General features: G+C 37.6%; 2 protein-coding genes across 3 annotated transcripts; one reads left to right on the top strand and one right to left on the bottom strand.

Moving 5' to 3' along the window:
- Positions 1-682: 682 nt before the first annotated feature.
- Positions 683-9,644, bottom strand: sumf2 (sulfatase modifying factor 2). 2 transcript variants are annotated; one of them, XM_022676067.2, is made up of 9 exons: positions 9,520-9,644; positions 4,524-4,671; positions 3,837-3,951; positions 3,639-3,683; positions 3,124-3,274; positions 2,985-3,040; positions 2,105-2,189; positions 1,069-1,210; positions 683-927 (listed from the first exon to the last, which is right to left on the bottom strand). In XM_022676067.2, exons 2-9 carry the CDS (start codon positions 4,658-4,660, stop codon positions 825-827), a joined length of 834 nt encoding a protein of 277 aa, XP_022531788.1. In that variant the 5' UTR covers positions 4,661-4,671; positions 9,520-9,644; the 3' UTR covers positions 683-824. The 2 variants fall into 2 exon arrangements, with proteins under 2 accessions (XP_022531788.1, XP_007254248.3); XM_007254186.4 differs by lacking the exon at positions 9,520-9,644 and adding an exon at positions 5,522-5,848.
- tmem179bb (transmembrane protein 179Bb) lies at positions 7,585-13,467 on the top strand. The gene is made up of 5 exons (XM_007254185.4): positions 7,585-8,114; positions 9,522-9,718; positions 10,571-10,708; positions 10,884-10,962; positions 12,019-13,467. The coding sequence occupies exons 1-5, from the start codon at positions 8,010-8,012 to the stop codon at positions 12,160-12,162; spliced, it is 663 nt and encodes a 220-aa protein (XP_007254247.3). The 5' UTR covers positions 7,585-8,009; the 3' UTR covers positions 12,163-13,467.
- The last annotated feature ends 3,263 nt before the right edge of the window (positions 13,468-16,730 follow it).

Genomic DNA, 16,730 nt, shown 5'->3' with positions numbered 1-16,730 from the left:
TTTCACAAATTTGCTCTAGTCCAGCTCACTTAGAATCTTATGCTTGCCCATTTTCCAGCTTTAACACATCAACATAAAGAGCTGACCATTCACTTAATGCCTAAAATATCCCACTCTCTAATCATGAAAGTTCCACTGTAATAAAATAATCACTGTGGCAGTCCATATTATATTGTTTCTAAACTGAAAGCAGAAGCATTTCTGAGGGGAAAATGGATAAAATATTGTGTTTAATGGTACCAGTGTGCAGGAACGACCATCCCTGCTAAGCCTAATATATTCATTCTAAAAACTAGGGAGTCGGGCCACTTTTCGCTGGAGTTCCTCTGGTCACATCTCGCGTCTTTACGTACTTACGTCATGTGTAGAGCCTCTAAAAGAGGATCCGGCTCAGTTTTACTGAACGCGAGCGGCTGGTGGAAACTCAGAGTTCAGTAGCTCATTCACCCAAAGTAAAACCAAAGAAATGAAGCAGGGAAGTTTCTGACAGAGCGCACTCTTTCTCTCTGATTTAACATAACCTGGAATCGGATTCATCCGCCCTGAAAGGAGACCGCATCACACCTGCCCAGTTTTAAATCATTCTACCGCATGCTCGGTGCAATTAACCATTCTCACCAGAGAGGCCCTTAAATGTAAAAAACGTACAAACATCAGCTTTAAGAAATGTTTTAAGAAACTATATGTTAAAAATGATTTTTATTTTTACAGTGTTAAGTAGAAATAATTCCTGTAAACATATATGTATAATCCTGGTCTCCACGGGAGAGATGCATTATTAAAGGCATGGCACATATCTGAAATCACATAGAATGATCTGATCCTCACAGCTCACTTTTCCCCTTGTTCTTCTTTTGTTTGGAGCCGTGGTCTGAAGCACAGCGAAAGCCCAGGTTGTCTGAAGCTGAATCTGGTGTGTTCCCCATTCTGGCGGAAAACAACGACAGACAATTATTCATCATAAACTCATCATCACACACTAAAAAAGGTAAACATAAGGAGGAAGTAGATCATCTATAATAAATAATACATATCATAAACAACAAGTAAGAGGAAGTTATGACTAACCGGGTGGTGACACGTGCCCTGTGATTGGCTGATCCATCAGCTGTATCTATCCAGGATGCACCACGCAGGACATACATGGTCTGAGCAGAAGGAAAAGGTGTGGAGGTCCACTCCCACACATTACCCAGCATGTCATACAATCCTGAAAAGATATGAGATAACAGAATATATTAAAAATACAACAGAGTCATAGAACGATAAAATAGATATAATGTCTTTGCCTAAAATGTAAGAAATGCTGACTATTTAGGCACATTCTAAAGATCAAAGTTCAGTTATCTAGCTTTTTATTTAAAACTGCAGTCCCAATCATTTTTATTCTAAATTAAAAGCAGCAGTAGTCCTAATTTGGGAGTGGACAGAATATTTAAACTATTCGTATAAGTGTCCTAATATATTAACTCCAGAATGGCTGGAAGGTTTGTTGGATGCATTTGCTCTCTATATTTTAACAGTATTTCACAAAATTTCTCACTAAATTTCACTAACCTACATTAAAAGTATTCTTTGGCTATGTTCACATTACCATGCGTCTTTTTGTTTTACGCATGTGCTACCTGCTTCTCTCTCGTACCCACACATCTCTTCAAAAACAGCCAAAGCAAACTGCCTGGCCTTTTTTCACCTCCTCGACCTGAGCATGAACTTCAGACCAGCTGTTTACTCTCCACTCCAGCAAAAGATGCTCCACATATGAGCTGATAACTCATCCATTTCCCTTAATAAAGCTACAAGTCATCTCTCAAATATGATTCACCAGAGAGGTCTCTGAATCCCCAAATCCCTAAAACTTACTGACGGTCATTTTAGTTTGAGTGAAAATGATAATAGCTAAAAACAACACAGCTAAGCTATCATATCTATTATTTTGTTGCCAGTACCATGGTAATGTGGTAATGTGTCAGTGGGTTTTGGTATTGCAGCCCAATTATTTAGTTACAGAGACCTTTATCACTACACAGTCTACTGAAACAACATGTACAGCAGGTTAGCCGGAGTCCTTATAGTGCTGTTTATTATATGCATGCTTGCATACCGTAATTATTCTGTGATGGAAACGCAGTTACAGGAGCTACGCCATGATATCCGTCCTCAGCTGTGTCACCATCTGGAAATGTCCCCTACAACAAACACAAACACATTCTCATTAGAGATCTATTGAGCAAATACAGCTCTGGAAAAAATAAGAGTTTCTGAATCAGTTTCTCTGATTTTGCTATTTATAGGTATATGTTTGAGTAAAATGAACATCGTTGTTTTATTTTATAAACTACGGACAACATTTCTTCTACATTTCAAATAAAATTATTGTCACTTATTTATTTACTCATTTATTTGCAGAAAATGAGAAATGGCTAAAATAACAAAACAAATGCAGAGCTTTTAGACCTCAAATAATGCAAAGAAAACAAGTTCATATTCATAAAGTTTTAGAACATCAGAAATTAATATTTGGTGGAATAACCCTGGTTTTTAATCACAGTTTCAATGCATCTTGGCATGTTCTCCTCCACCAGTCTTACACACTGCTATTGGATAACTTTATGCCACTCCTGCTGCAAAAATTTAAGCAGTTCAGCTTGGTTTGGTGACTTGAGGTTTTTCAACTTGGTAAAATCAAAGAAATAATTTTTAAGTGGTCTCTCATTTATTTCCAGCGCTATATTTCTTACACATTTTTAAGTAATGGACTTGCCTTTGAACTGCATAGAAATTCTAAATCAGTCTAAATCTTTCCCAACAAAAAACAAACAAACATGGGCTCCTTTAAGCAGCTGCCTAGCAAACAGAATAAAAAAATATGCCCACCAAGCTAAAGAAGGCTATAAATAGACAAAAATATATAATGTATATTAAATACTAATGTATTTAAGATATTAAGCAGTAAACACATAAAGCAGAAACAGATTACTGACCTGCCACAAGTTGGTGCGATTTGGCAGTAACTTGTTCCCCCATGGGTATGTCCTTCCTAAAACACACATTTATGTTATTAGCACTACTTAAAAAGTAAAGCACTCAATGGGGGCAATTGCTGAATAACACACAACTTACCGTCAAGTCCCCCACGAGCAGCTATTTCCCATTCTTCCTCTGTGGGCAGCCTCTTCTTCTTCCACTTACAATATGCCTGTGCATCATTCCAGCTTACCTGGACCACAGGGAAGTTAAGCCGATCTTTGATGCCAGAACCTGGCCCAGTGGGCTGCAGGGAAACAGAAATCATAGTGTCTTAAATCACTCGTTTTTTTTTTTCAATTTAACACACTGAATAGGGATGCACCAATGTGAGAATTCTGGGCCTGAGTCTACATCCAATATTACACATGTATATATCTGCCAATGCCGATATTCACAATTATGATTTATTGTGAAACTAGACACCCCAGTATAAGTTCAGAAACAAATGTAACTTTTTTTTACCTTACATTTTAGCTTTAAAACAATTGTATACAAACAATACAATTTCAGAAGTCTACTTTGCATCATTATGCATCCCTAATACTGCAGTTTATTCTAAGCAAATTAATTTGAAGATTTACAAAATGTGAAAAAAATGCAAAAACTACCTGTCTCCAAAACACCTTCTCAACTGGCAACCACCAGGGTGCGGACTAAGAGGAAGAAGAGAACATTTATTTATATGAAAACATATTAAAACAGTAAAAAACACGTGCACTAAAACTAAATTAACTCTATTAACTCTAAAACTATAAACATACTTTACACACTTATTTTTATGTTTAACAGTTGTTTGTTATTCATACCTCAATTTTCTGAGTGATCTTGCTTTTCAGATCATCCGATACAAAGTCCTGGAACACAAAACTCCAGCCGAATGTCTCAGCCTCTGTCTTATATTTATTCAACCTGACAAATTCCCTGGAGGCAAATGAATCAAATGATGAAACACAAGAGCATCTCATAATTCAACAATATGTGCTCTGATTCCCTTTGATCTTTCTGTGATTGGTAAACTCATATACACTCTGTGGCTAAATTGTCCAAAAGGTATCTAAACACACTTTCTAATTATTGAATTTGAACTTTTATTTGATAAAACTCCTGAGCATTGAGCTGAGGAACAGTAGAACAATACTTTTGATATGAGCTAAAGAGGAGCTAATCAAAAATTAACCATCCACAATTAATAGTAGGCCGCACTAATGCACTCATTAATGTGGTTGTTCTGGTCAAATGACTAGTCAGAATAGATTTATTAATCTGTAGATCTGATAGTAATACTACTAAACATACCTACTAGTGATCTATTTTAAGAGATATTGAATTTGGGACATCTACCACAGGTGTTATATTAGGCAAAAAAGGCTTGGCATACAGCACAACAAATCAAACAACAAAATTATTCTTTTAATCCAAAATATCAATAAAAAAATGCTGTGTCTTCCAGGACTAGGCTTAATGTTGCCCCTTTAAATCTGAAGGTTAATCACCTGAAATCAGAGTTAGTTACAGGATATTTGTCCATCTTAAACGAGGCAACTTTCACAGATCTTAAAGGCGATTCTCCGTCTCGGCCATCAGCAGCATTCGTGCCCATCTTCAAATTTCCACCCGGAATCAACACCATACTGTCATCAGCTGTGGAGACATTATTTTTTTTAGAATTGTTGACATTACATACAATGCACACAAATATATACATATTGTCATATAACAGGACATATTAATTAAGGGATCTAGAAAGATTTCGAAAAATGTATGACAACAATATGCAGTTAGACCACAAGGCAATTTTATGCTAAAGTAGTGCTTCTCAAATGGTTTGACTAATATCAACAAAGATTCCTAAAATAGGTTAATTATCTTTCTCAACAAATTTAAATATCATACTATAGAGGGCAGTAGTTTTTAACAGCAGGCTTGTAGTTATTTCTAAATAGACTTGATAAAACACAGTGGATCAACACCAGCAGATGACATGACTCTCCATAAAACCATCACTGATTGTAGAAACTTCCCACTAGACCACAAGCAGTTTGTACTGTGTGTCTCTCCACTCTTCCTCCAGACTCTGACCCCGTGATTTCCAAATGAAATGCAAAATGTACTGATTATCAGAGATGTTTGGAGAGTTATATCATATCAAAACAAGTGTGTTGATCTACTGTGTTATATTCATGTTGGCACACTGCCCACACAGCCAAAAGTACTAACTTAGTTATAGTATTTAAATTTTCTGAGATCAACAATCATCAACAATAAAATAAATAAACGATTAAAATAGATCACTCAGTGTGTAATACATCTATATAATATATCACATGTTTCACACTTTGAACTGAGTTACTGAAATAAAGTAACTTTACAATGATATTCTAATTTTTGAGATGCACTAGTATACTCTATACATCACTCTACAATACTGCAATCTCAATATGCCCTACTGTGGTGATGATAAACACAGTATCAGAGCTGTGTTAACTCTTACCTGTTGAACAGCAGCACAGAGTCCACAGACATGTAAAGATCACTGTGTTTAAAAACATCCCAGCCATTGTAAATAAATATAATGATCACAGCAGCCTTGAAAACCTGCAGCGCGATTTACTAACTGTGCCTTTCATCTGACTCCTCAAACGAGCTTAAACAATGTGAATAAAAAACATTTTAATCCTTAAATCACGTTTATAATCTGTAGATAAACGCTTCTGCAGCTCCTAGCGCCTGTAGTCTGTAAATCTGCCTGTGTAGAATGGAGCTTTTTGCCTTCCCAGCATCTTACTGCCATCTACTGGCCTGGAGACCAAAACAGTGATCTACTGAATGTCCTGCAGAGGAGGAGAGCCTGCTGCCTGGCCTGCAGACACCATCATCATCTCTCTCAGGACTCACTGTCTCACTGTCAGGTGAAGAAAAGTCAGGAGTGAGATAAGAGTATATAAAGGATGAACTCAACAGGTTTAAAAGTGCTTGAGAAGGTAGTAAGAGTTGGTTACCTGCCTGCCAGGTGTCCCCTTGTGAAAAAGTTGTATATAGGGCTTTTGTTTAACTCAAGTGGCGACTTTTTAATAAATATAAAAATAGTGCACTTGAACTACACTGCCTGGCCACAAAAAAGTCGCCACCTGGATAAAACTAAAGCCCTATCACACTTCTACTCAGTGATAAAACTCTTGCATCCGAACTGAAATTGAAAAAACGGAGGACCAGTGAGTTTTTTGGCTTTCTCAGTCACATCATGTTCAGTAACTCCTCCATTTCCACTTGCTGTTGTGTTAAGTGGATCTCCGTGGAAGCAAGCGCCCAAAGTGTAATTACGGTGCATGACAGTGGACAAATAGCTATTTTATTAAACGCAAGGTGGCGAAACTCGGATGGGACTAAAATTACCAGACGACCACACAGTGAAAATTACCCCAGGGCCCCCTGAGAAACTAATCCCTTCTGGATAAGGCTTATACAAATTATCTGTGGTTGCTGCAGTTGGTCAGGTCTAGGTTCAGCAACAGTATGTGCTGAAAGATTGAGGTCAGCTGACTACCTGAATATACTGAATATAGACCAGGTTATTCCATCAATGGATTTTTTTTCTTCCCTGATGGCACGACTATATTCTAAGATGACAATGTCAGGATTCATGGGCCTGGAATTGTGAAAGGGTGATTCAGGGAGCATGAGATCATCATTTTCACACATGGATTAAGAGAGTTCACCACAGAGTCCAGACCTTAACCTCATTGAGAATCTTTGGGATGTGCTGGATGGAGAAGAGCTGCTTTGTGCAGTGGTCAGACTCTACCATCATCAATGCTGCTGCAAGATCTTGGTGAAACATTACACAGCTAATGCTCACAATGAGATATCTTGCTTTTGTGTTTATCAGTTTATGTAAGTCGCTCCTCAAAATGAATGTGAAGTCAAATCTATACTTTAATCACACTTTTAACTTATTTTTACTGTTCAGTTGAACAGCTCACACAAATATACTTAAATTATTTTAAATAGTGGCAAAAATAACACATGACTAGTACACTCAGTATAGATTTAGTGTAAATTTATATAATTTTAATCACAAACAAGTTATATCAAATGACACTAAATAATTAATTAATTAATATGGTGGCCTGGTGCTTCAATCAGCAGTTTTTCAAACAGCAGGCACAACAGCTGGCACTTTACTTGGTTGTCTTTTTTGAAGCAACTGTCACACCTAAACACCGGCACACTCTTATTTTTTTTACTAGTTAACACTACACTATACTGGTAAATAGAATTGGGCCTTTTCTTCAAGCCTGGCTAAATGAAACAAAAACATTTCATACAGGTAACAGAAAAAAACTGAACGTACACATTTTCTTGTCCTTTTTAAAACTAAACCTAATCAGTCAGAAGAAACATGTTTGAGATATACTGCTATTTTCTTTCAATGCAAAGCTAAAGACTTTATCTAAAGACTAATCTTGTTTTAGCTGATCGACTACATCTGGGTTAAGCGGAAAATTAAGAAAATTCAATTTGTTATCTTGGGTTCTTCTAAACCCTTCAGGGGCTGTTTGCGTCCTGGGTGGGTGTGTTGGGTTTCTGTAATCTCTGTGAGCCTTGCCAGTTGCAGGGTCTTCAAATCATCCAAAACTGGTCTTCAGATTTACATGTGATAAGCAAGTTTAACCAGCAAAGGGTAAAAAAGATACAGATGGGACATCTGTGTCTGTGGTGTTTGTCACTCTGTTAAATGGGGTGATTTTTTTTCTCCACAGACAGGACAGTTGTTTCTCCTGGATCCTGTGCATTCTTTGGGTAATAGATATGCTGCTGCTGCATTTCTTTAACTGTGAAGCGTTTGTGAAAAGCAACATTGTTGCCGGAGACAGGGCAGGCATTAGAGGCCGTGTTGTGACAGTCACCGTGTGGCTGCTTTCCTCCGGAATGTGTGTCTTTCCTCCGTGCTCTGCCTGGTTCTACTCACTGAGAGGAGCATGGTCGTGATGGGGCTGCCATGGCTGCTGACGCTGGAGCTGGTGCTGCATGCGGGCTGCTTTATCTGTGGCATCATCGCTGCTGCCTCGCTCACCTTCACTCAGGTAGGACTGAACTTCCTCCTGTTTTTACTAACCCTATCTATTCAGCCTTAATCTGTTGAACAGAAGAACTAATAGTTACCTTAAAACACTCAAAAATTGCTTAAAATAACATTTGTTGTTATCTATTTTACAAATGACGGAGCACATTATGTCTCATAATGTTTTAACCCATTGTGTCAAAATTAACCCAAAATATATTATGTATATATAAATGTAAATATATGTCTTAGTTGTGACCATGTTTTAACTTATGTGTATAAAGTGTAAATGCACATATACAGCTTTGGAAAAAATAAGAGACCACTTAAAATGATCAGTTACTTTGATTTCACCAAGTTTCACAAAGTTATGCAAAAGCAGTGTGTAAGACTGGTGGAGGAGAACAATTTAATTAAAAACCAGGTTTATTCCACCAAATATTGATTTCTGAACTCTTAAAACTTTCAGAATATGAACTTGTTTTCTTTGCATTATTTGAGGTGTGAAAGCTCTGCACCCTTTTTTTATTTTAGCCATTTCTTATTTTCTGCAAATAAATGCTCTAAATGACAATATTTTTATGATGAAATGTTGTGCGTAGTTTATAGAATAAAACAGCAATGTTAATTTTACTCAAACATATATCTATGAATAGCAAAATCAGAGAAATGGATTTAGAAACTGAAGTGGTCTCTTAATTTTTTACAGAGCTGTATAAAATAATATTACATGATGAGAAATTTAACATGGACAATTCCTGTAGCTAAAACAATAAGAATTGCCTACATTCAATCATAGAATTAATTTCTTGTAGTAATCAAATCAATTTTACAGTTTCTTTAATAAAAGGATTTTAAAAATCATTATATTGTGGGTTAATTGTCTTTGTGTAATTGCAATATAATATAGACCACATTTATGGAGAGTTAATCTACTTTTAGATTAGGGGTTGATTCTTATCCATTGTTTTTTTGTTTGAATGAAGCAGTAATCAGTTTTGAACCATGTGACCAACATACGGTTCCATATTACGCTTCATTGGAGTCAGATGATGAGCCAATCTGGGAAAACTTCCCTCCCCCTTCTTCACAACAGCACACTTTCAAGGATGTTTTTGCCACACACACACACACACACACACACACACACACACACACACACACACACACACAGATTAAGCCCATGAGACATGAGTCAGTGCTTAATGGCAATGATGGCAGATCCTATAGAGTACTTTACATGATGTGTTAAATCGCAAACTCTGTATCATGATACCTATCACTTCAGCAAAATCTTACTACTGGTCAGACAAAAGGTTATGTTCATGATTGTCAAATGCACTAGAGAAAAAGCAAGAGAGAGAGAGAAAGAAAGAGAAAGAAAGCGAGAAAGAAAGAGAGTAATATAATGTACTGTGCTGTCTTACAGGGTCACTTTGCAGGACAGTGCATCCTCTATGGCAGTGTCCACTACAACTCATCTGGCCACTCCCTGATCCTGGAAAACTCCAGTTCTTCCTCGCTCTGCTATTTTGTCTCAGCCATCTCAGTGTGCATGGCTATTTACTGCATCTCCCTCATTCTCTACTGGGTCTACGCCAGCTGTGTGGAGGAAGAAGTGAGAAGGTGATTGTTCAACAACAAAAAATAGGCACCTTTACATTTTGACACAATTTAACAATAATGAATAGATTTGAATTACACTGACATGCCGCATGTCATGGGACAGAAACTGGTATCATGTCCTATGAATTTTGCTATATACGATGGATGTGAACAGCAAGTTATGTATATGAAGCCTTCTGTGTTGATTGTGGATGTGATTTCTGACAGTGTTGCTTGTCTGATGATTATTACCAGTCATTGATTACTGTTCACTGTGGGTGGCAGTTAAGGCCTTGTATTATGTATTCCTGTTATACATGTAACACTGTGTATCGAGAAATGTTAAATGACACACAACTATGGAAAAGATCCATCTGGCACCCACTATAAGGTCTCGCTCAAACTTCAGTAACACTTCAAACGTATCCAGGCGTGAGTGTTACTAAGCCATCTCCTAAGGTACCAGTTTGTGATCAAATTACATACTGCTATCCCATGACTTGTGTGGCATGTCAGTGTATGCCAAAGTGGCAAAAAATGTTCAGAAATCAATATTTGGTGGAATAACCCTGTTTTTTAATCACAGTTTTCATGCATCTTGGCATGTACTCCTCCACCAGTCTTACACACTGCTTTTGAATAACTTTATGCACTCCTGGTGCAAATAATGAAGCAGTTCAGCTTGGTTTGATGGCTTGGAATCATCCATCTTCCTCTTGATTAAATTTAGCATTTTAAGGGGCCTCTTATTTTTATTCCAGAGCTGTATAACATGTATAAATAATAAATATCACATTTTTAAAGTTTTATTTTTATCTTCTAACGTATGCAGCTGCTCTATATTTTTTGTCATGTCTGCATGTTTGTTTGTAGGGGAACTACACTGCTGAATTTGTCTATAGGGGCTTGTGGGCTCCTCTTGTTTTTCCTCTTGGTGTCAGGCTGTGTTCTCAAAATTGGCCGGGACACCCTGTGCCTCTCTGTTCTTCACAATGTCCCATCTATCAGCAAGTGAGTTTACCGACACCCTAAGCATTTCCTTTACCTTAGGAATAACCTCTATAATGCTTTACCCTTGCCAGGCACCTTTAGCTTTTTCTAATCTGATTAGAAACACAAAATGTGAAGTTATTCTGTGTCTGGTAATTCACAGTTTATATCACTGATGAGATTGTGCTCCTTTCAGCTGTGAAGAAGCACAGAACAGGACATGGGCCAGTCCCTACACGGGGAATCAGTTTTACACAGGACTCTACAGTGCTGAGGTATTACCACAAACACTCCATCAAACCTCATTAGACTCGTGTTAATTACGAACATTTATCTGGTTTATCTGGTATGGTTGACAGTAAAAAAGTTTTCTCATCATAAACAGAGAGCATTACATTAGGGGTGACACGTATTGTATAATTTTTGTAATACATTGATATGTTGCATCATGACATTTTTTCGCTCTGCCCTGTCATTCCCACCCCTAGTTACATGCAGTCAAAAATCTTTTAATAATTGGATTACTGCAATTATCTGATTATGTATGTATTCATGTGAACAGCATATATAACATTAGTTATAGATTAGATATAACATTAGTTAATAGCCGTATTTATTAGATGGGTAATAAATCAGGTTAAACTGCAAATAAACAGCCTACTAGCTCAAACAAGAGGAGTATATGCCATAGTTGGGTTAGATCAAGGTCACCTCATGTTCTTACCACAAACAAAATGCTCTGGAGTTTGTTTGGGAATTGGTCTGGATGTGGCTGTTTTGGTCTACACCTAAGTGCAATTAATCAGCACCAAGGAAGTAAACAAAAAAAAAGATTCTATTTTAACATGATCAAATAGTTCTGGTGTGAAAACACCCTAAACATCAAGAAGTCCAGTAAATGAGTGCTGAATTTTAGCTCAGCAATTATATGATTCACTCCATTTATCCTCCTAGTCAGAGTATTCTTCGATTTTTTATTCTGCAGATGAAAACAGGCTGTGGTATGTGACAAACTATGTTCTTCTGCAGTAATTATTAATTATATAGTGCATATAAACACACTAAAATAATACAGCAGCAGTCTAACACTCTAAGAATAAAAGACTCTCAGGCCTGCAGCCACAGCCTGAGAGAGAAACATTGGCCATGCTTTCTCTGGGTGAGTAGATGATGATCCTGGCTGGCATGGGCTGGCATGGGACTGATGCATCAGTGCTGGGGAAGGTATCAACCTTCGTTGTCTTTCGAGTTGGCTGCCTGATGATGCTGCAAGCTTGGCAGTTTAAAAAGATGGCTGGGACTGACCACATGTTGCAATTCTTTCTTTCCAGAGGTCTGTGTGGGTGAGCTTCTTCTTCTGGGTGCTGATCATGGCAGTGGTGGTGGTGCAGAGACGGAAGGCTTCAGGCGACGATGCTGAATGGAGTCGTGCAGAGACTGAACCGTTCTTCCATCGTCAGGCCCGCACCCTGTGAAACCTGTGAAAACCTCACATAGCTACACCTTGTGATCTGCCTCACATCATCACAGATCTGATAGTTGAGATGTATATCAGTGGCAGTGCAGTCAGTGAGGTGTTAGACTGCATGCTCACTGGAACATAAAGTGAGAATTTCCTAGGAAGTATTTATTACCTACAGTTAAATTTGCCTGTAGGAAATATGTCCTGTACAAGGAGGTTTCTATTATTTTGATTTAAAAATATATAATAATATTATAATACTGTGTGATTTAGTATGTTTAGTATGTAAGTATAGTAAGTGTACTATTTATTTTCAGTTATGATCCACACATGACTGTGAATGCAATGCCTTAATATAACAATGATACTTTTTGTAAAGATAAACAATAAGGTTATAAAGGATGAAGGCTTTGTTGCTTGTCAGCTTGATCAGAAAATTTAAATATGAGACAAATCAATAACTAAGGTACGTTAAAACATCCAACAATTTGTAAAGAATAATTAAGGTTAATAATGAGTTTGTTTTCTTTTTGCTGCAGTAACAGCCTCTTACTCTTACAGAAAAATGCTTTAAACTAGAATTTTTTTCATTTCTGTGTTAATTTGATGGCATTCACCCATGAGAGGTCATTAAAATGCCACTCAAACTAATTCCAGAGGTATTGGTTCCAGCAGTCTACAGAAGTCAGTTCCATTGCTCTGCTCCACAGTCCAGTGCTGCAGGGATTTATACCCCTCTATCTACTGAATGGCATTGGACATGGTGACTTGAGGTTCATGCATGGCTGCGCTAGAGCATCCTGCTCTGCATACCAAAGTAAATGCTTGTGTCAGTAATGGGTGAACCACACTGCAGCTGAATATGTTTATATTTAATGTGTAAAAATGGTTTTAAAAGTGGTCAGATGAGACACAAAAAACAGCGGTTTGGTTAAAAGCATCAGAGGAGGGATTGGTATGAAAAAATAATCTAGGTTGTGACCCTGTATTGTAGACTGTTTGACTTCCAAGCACTCTTCGAATTTTGTTAGCATACTTGGCATCACAGAATCGATCATAAAGTACCAGGAGAGTTTATGTTAACCTGATTTAGAGCCTGATTGCCTCTGCCAGGAAGCTAAGAATATGCTGTGGCTGGGCAGTGACCCAAAGCATACCTCTCTTGACCTGGAAAATCCACAAGAGAGAACCAAAGAATCAATACTTAAAAATCTGGATAGATTTTGTATTTTTGTAGGAAAGGTTCCCTCAAATCAACCTATGTCATAACTACCAGTATACAATTATTAAAATACCTCTGTTTTCCTTGACCATTTTGAATAAAAGGCTATATTTCTGTGAGTTCCTACAAGAAAAAACTGCAATATCCATAATGTGTCCAATCCCAAAGTCATAATGAAGGCACAGAGAGTTTAATATCTGGTTTTGACTAAAATAAAATTCCAAAAAATTATCCCATCCAGGAGGAGTTTACTTGGAAATCAAGCCATTCTACTTATAAAGTGTGATGTAACATGCCCATGACCGGATGGATTATTGTCTGTAGATTGCCATCTCTTCATTCTCTTAACTCAGAGTGTGTTCTTTTCAGTATGTTCTGCCATAATAATTCAATCATTGTTGCTGGTACTGTTTATTAGTAGCTGCGTTTTGAAGCCTAGGTAGACTGTCCTTTAAAGACACAAAAATGGAACAGTTTAATTGGGATATGTGGTGACGTAAAGGTCCTGTATCAATCATAGCATTCATGGCATAAATGCAGGCCAAATCAGCTATAACCTAGGCTTTTGGACACAGCTTCTATCTAATGTCTCAATGATGTCTGTATTACAGTGTTTCACAAAGCCTGACATGGTGATTTTAAGCCAAAATAAAACACAGGTTTTTGTTTTCTGGTGCTGAAGGTACCTTTGTTCTGATTTATTAAAATATGTTTCAATATAAAGTGGCTATGATCACAGAATAATCTTTATCTGCCGTATAAGCATTAACCACAAAGAGCTGTTTAATATGCTGTATTATATATTTTAGGAATTTTTAGAGCTTTGGATTGAAATAATTATCGAGAAATGGTATGATATATAACAAATTGAGGTTTAAGCTAGCCATCCCTGCTGAAAAACAGCCTGACAATCTCAAGCTGGCTGAACTGGTTGACACTATGCTGGTCAATAGATGGTTAACCAATAAGCTTACCTTCATAGTGATTGTTTTTGTACCTGAATGTCAAGCTTTTTAACTGGATTAACCATCTTAAACCATTCAAAACCACCTTCCAAGCAAAATCTGGCCTTGAGCTGGATTTTTCAGCAGGGATTACAGTGGTGATACAGGATGATAAACGATTCTCCCTCAATTGATACAGGGGTGTCTAATTCTATTCCTGACAATTTGAATCAGCTAAGTTTTAGCAGGATATTCCACAAACTGTGTTGGACACCCTTACTCTAGGACCAGAGCTGGACACCCCTGACTAATCTCAGTCATAGTTTTCCCATAAAAGATGCTAACTTTCCACAGTCCTGCTCAGAGCTGCTTGCTGAGCTTGCGGGCCTGCCTCTCTTTGGCCTCAAAGGCCACTTTAGTGTCCATCAGTTCCTCCAGGGTTTTGTGCATTTCAGCCATGTCCTGCTCAGCCAGGGAGCTCTGCTGTCGGAGGGTTTCAGACTCCTCCCTTAGCTGTGCAGTCAGAATTGCCAGCTGCACACTCTGCTCTCTACACTGTGCCTGCAGCTGCATAGCCACAGACAGCAGACTCTCCATATGGCTTGCCACTGAGTCCAGTTGGTCTTTAGACATTTTCACAGCTTCACTGCTGAGCTCTGTGAGGAGAACATAAACATATTTGGAGTGAGGAGATGGGAGAGATTCACGGGCCACGTGCCAGGCCAGGTGTTTCACAAACAACATACCCTCAAGGGGATTACCACAACAACAATATATTTTTACAGGTACTGCATGAGTAGGGTTACTGTAATGATGTATGTATTAAACTGTGTATGTGTAACCTGTGTCTGTACAGTTTAAAAGGCCATGCTCTTAACTGTAGCAGTTAAAATTTAAGGCATTACCGCTGTTACTAGGTAAACAAGCTCGGTACTGCCAGATACGATGTGACCTAATTCTCTGAAGGCACCGCTAGCCTGAATCACCAGAACAAGCAGCTTAATGCAAAGCTTATCTCGTCTTCGCTCTAATGAACTTCTCACACGCACACTTAGCAAACACCTGGGCTCTGTGCAACACTCATTCAGAAATACAAGGCTCCTTACTGTAAACTATGCAATAATTATTTACTTATGTAAAAAAATATTTTTTATTAATAATATTTATTTCTCAATGCAATACTGGACATGAAATTTCTTTATTTGCTGTCTTTGCCTTTGTGTTTGAATTTTTTATAATTTTATATCAAATATTTTATGATTATATCGTATTTAGAATTAATGCAGTCAGAGATTAATGGAGACTGCTGCTGACACTAATCATAAAGTACCCAACGTTTACTACGTTTACTACAAAATAAAAAGATGGCTTAAAATTCATCATTAGATTAACTTTTATCCACCACCTCTCAAAGAAAGATAAGATTCATCTATGGTTTATGGTGCTTAATTTGAAAGATTCATCCCAATATCCTAATGTTTTGTGGAAACAAAACTCCAGGTGAAACAGGATATGCACATGAGCATATGAGCTTAAAAGTAACACATGTTAAAGCAATTGTAAAAGCATACATAGGGAAATTTGGGTGGATGTTTTACATAAGTCCTCTGCTTTAAAAGGTGGTGAAAAAAAAATTTCATAGAACTTATTATCATAGAAAATAAAGTGAATATTGTAAGTACCTCTTGTCTTACAGTTGGCAAACTAACATAGCATTGATGTTTTTGATCTAAGAGTGGCTTTTTAAAATATTCAACTTGGCATTTGTATTAAAGCTCAATCATCATAAACATATATCTATAATAATTCAACATTAACTGTTTCCTTCATGGCTATCCAGTTTGTAACAGCATTTCTTCAAACGTGAGTGCAAGTATCTGAAGTCACTTACCAGATTAGTGAACTCTGCGTGCACTGTTGCTTTATTGCCTCAGTCTCGTGCCCTTGTCTGTCCTTTACACGTCCACTAATAATTTCCAGTGCGACTGAGCTGCTATTTCTCCCCAGTGTACAGCGTTCTCTCTCTCGCCATCTCTCTCTTTGCCTCTCTCTCTCCCTCTCTCTGTTTGATCTCATTTGTCATTAGGTCAGTGACTATCGCAGCTCTGCCCTTCATGCACAGATTATGAGCAAGGAGAGGGATAGGAGAGGGAGGGAGAAAAGCCTCTGGCAAACAGTCACATTTTCAGCCCTATCCTAACTTCTTAGGCAAAAGCAGATAAAAAGAGAGCCACTTTGGACTATATGTCTAAATGTCTGTATCGCATCTGTTGCTGATACAGATATGGAAATGTACACACAGCTTTTGTAGTACCTGTAGTTTAGTCCTGCCAAATGAAAATTACACCCTGGAGCAGATGAACATGAAGCTATTGGCACCATTATGAATTCCAGGCATGGACAAGAGGGATATAA

Source organism: Astyanax mexicanus, chromosome 17 (genome assembly GCF_023375975.1).
Source record: "Astyanax mexicanus isolate ESR-SI-001 chromosome 17, AstMex3_surface, whole genome shotgun sequence".
Classification (NCBI taxonomy): domain Eukaryota; kingdom Metazoa; phylum Chordata; class Actinopteri; order Characiformes; family Acestrorhamphidae; genus Astyanax; species Astyanax mexicanus.
Note: the sequence above shows the minus strand (reverse complement) of the source record. Positions and strands in the feature narration are given on the sequence as shown.

Bases quoted from the DNA above. Each gene is read 5' to 3' on its own strand.
- sumf2 (XM_007254186.4), bottom strand. From the start codon at position 5,588: ATGGCTGGGATGTTTTTAAACACAGTGATCTTTACATGTCTGTGGACT. The intron at 3,952-4,523 runs GTGATTAACCTT...ATTTGCCTCCAG, and splicing joins GTAACTAACTCTGATTTCAG to GGAATTTGTCAGGTTGAATA. The intron at 3,275-3,638 runs GTAGTTTTTGCA...GTTTCCCTGCAG, and splicing joins AGAAGGTGTTTTGGAGACAG to CCCACTGGGCCAGGTTCTGG.
- tmem179bb (XM_007254185.4), top strand. From the start codon at position 8,010: ATGGTCGTGATGGGGCTGCCATGGCTGCTGACGCTGGAGCTGGTGCTG. The intron at 8,115-9,521 runs GTAGGACTGAAC...GCTGTCTTACAG, and splicing joins CCTCGCTCACCTTCACTCAG to GGTCACTTTGCAGGACAGTG. The intron at 10,709-10,883 runs GTGAGTTTACCG...TGCTCCTTTCAG, and splicing joins AATGTCCCATCTATCAGCAA to CTGTGAAGAAGCACAGAACA.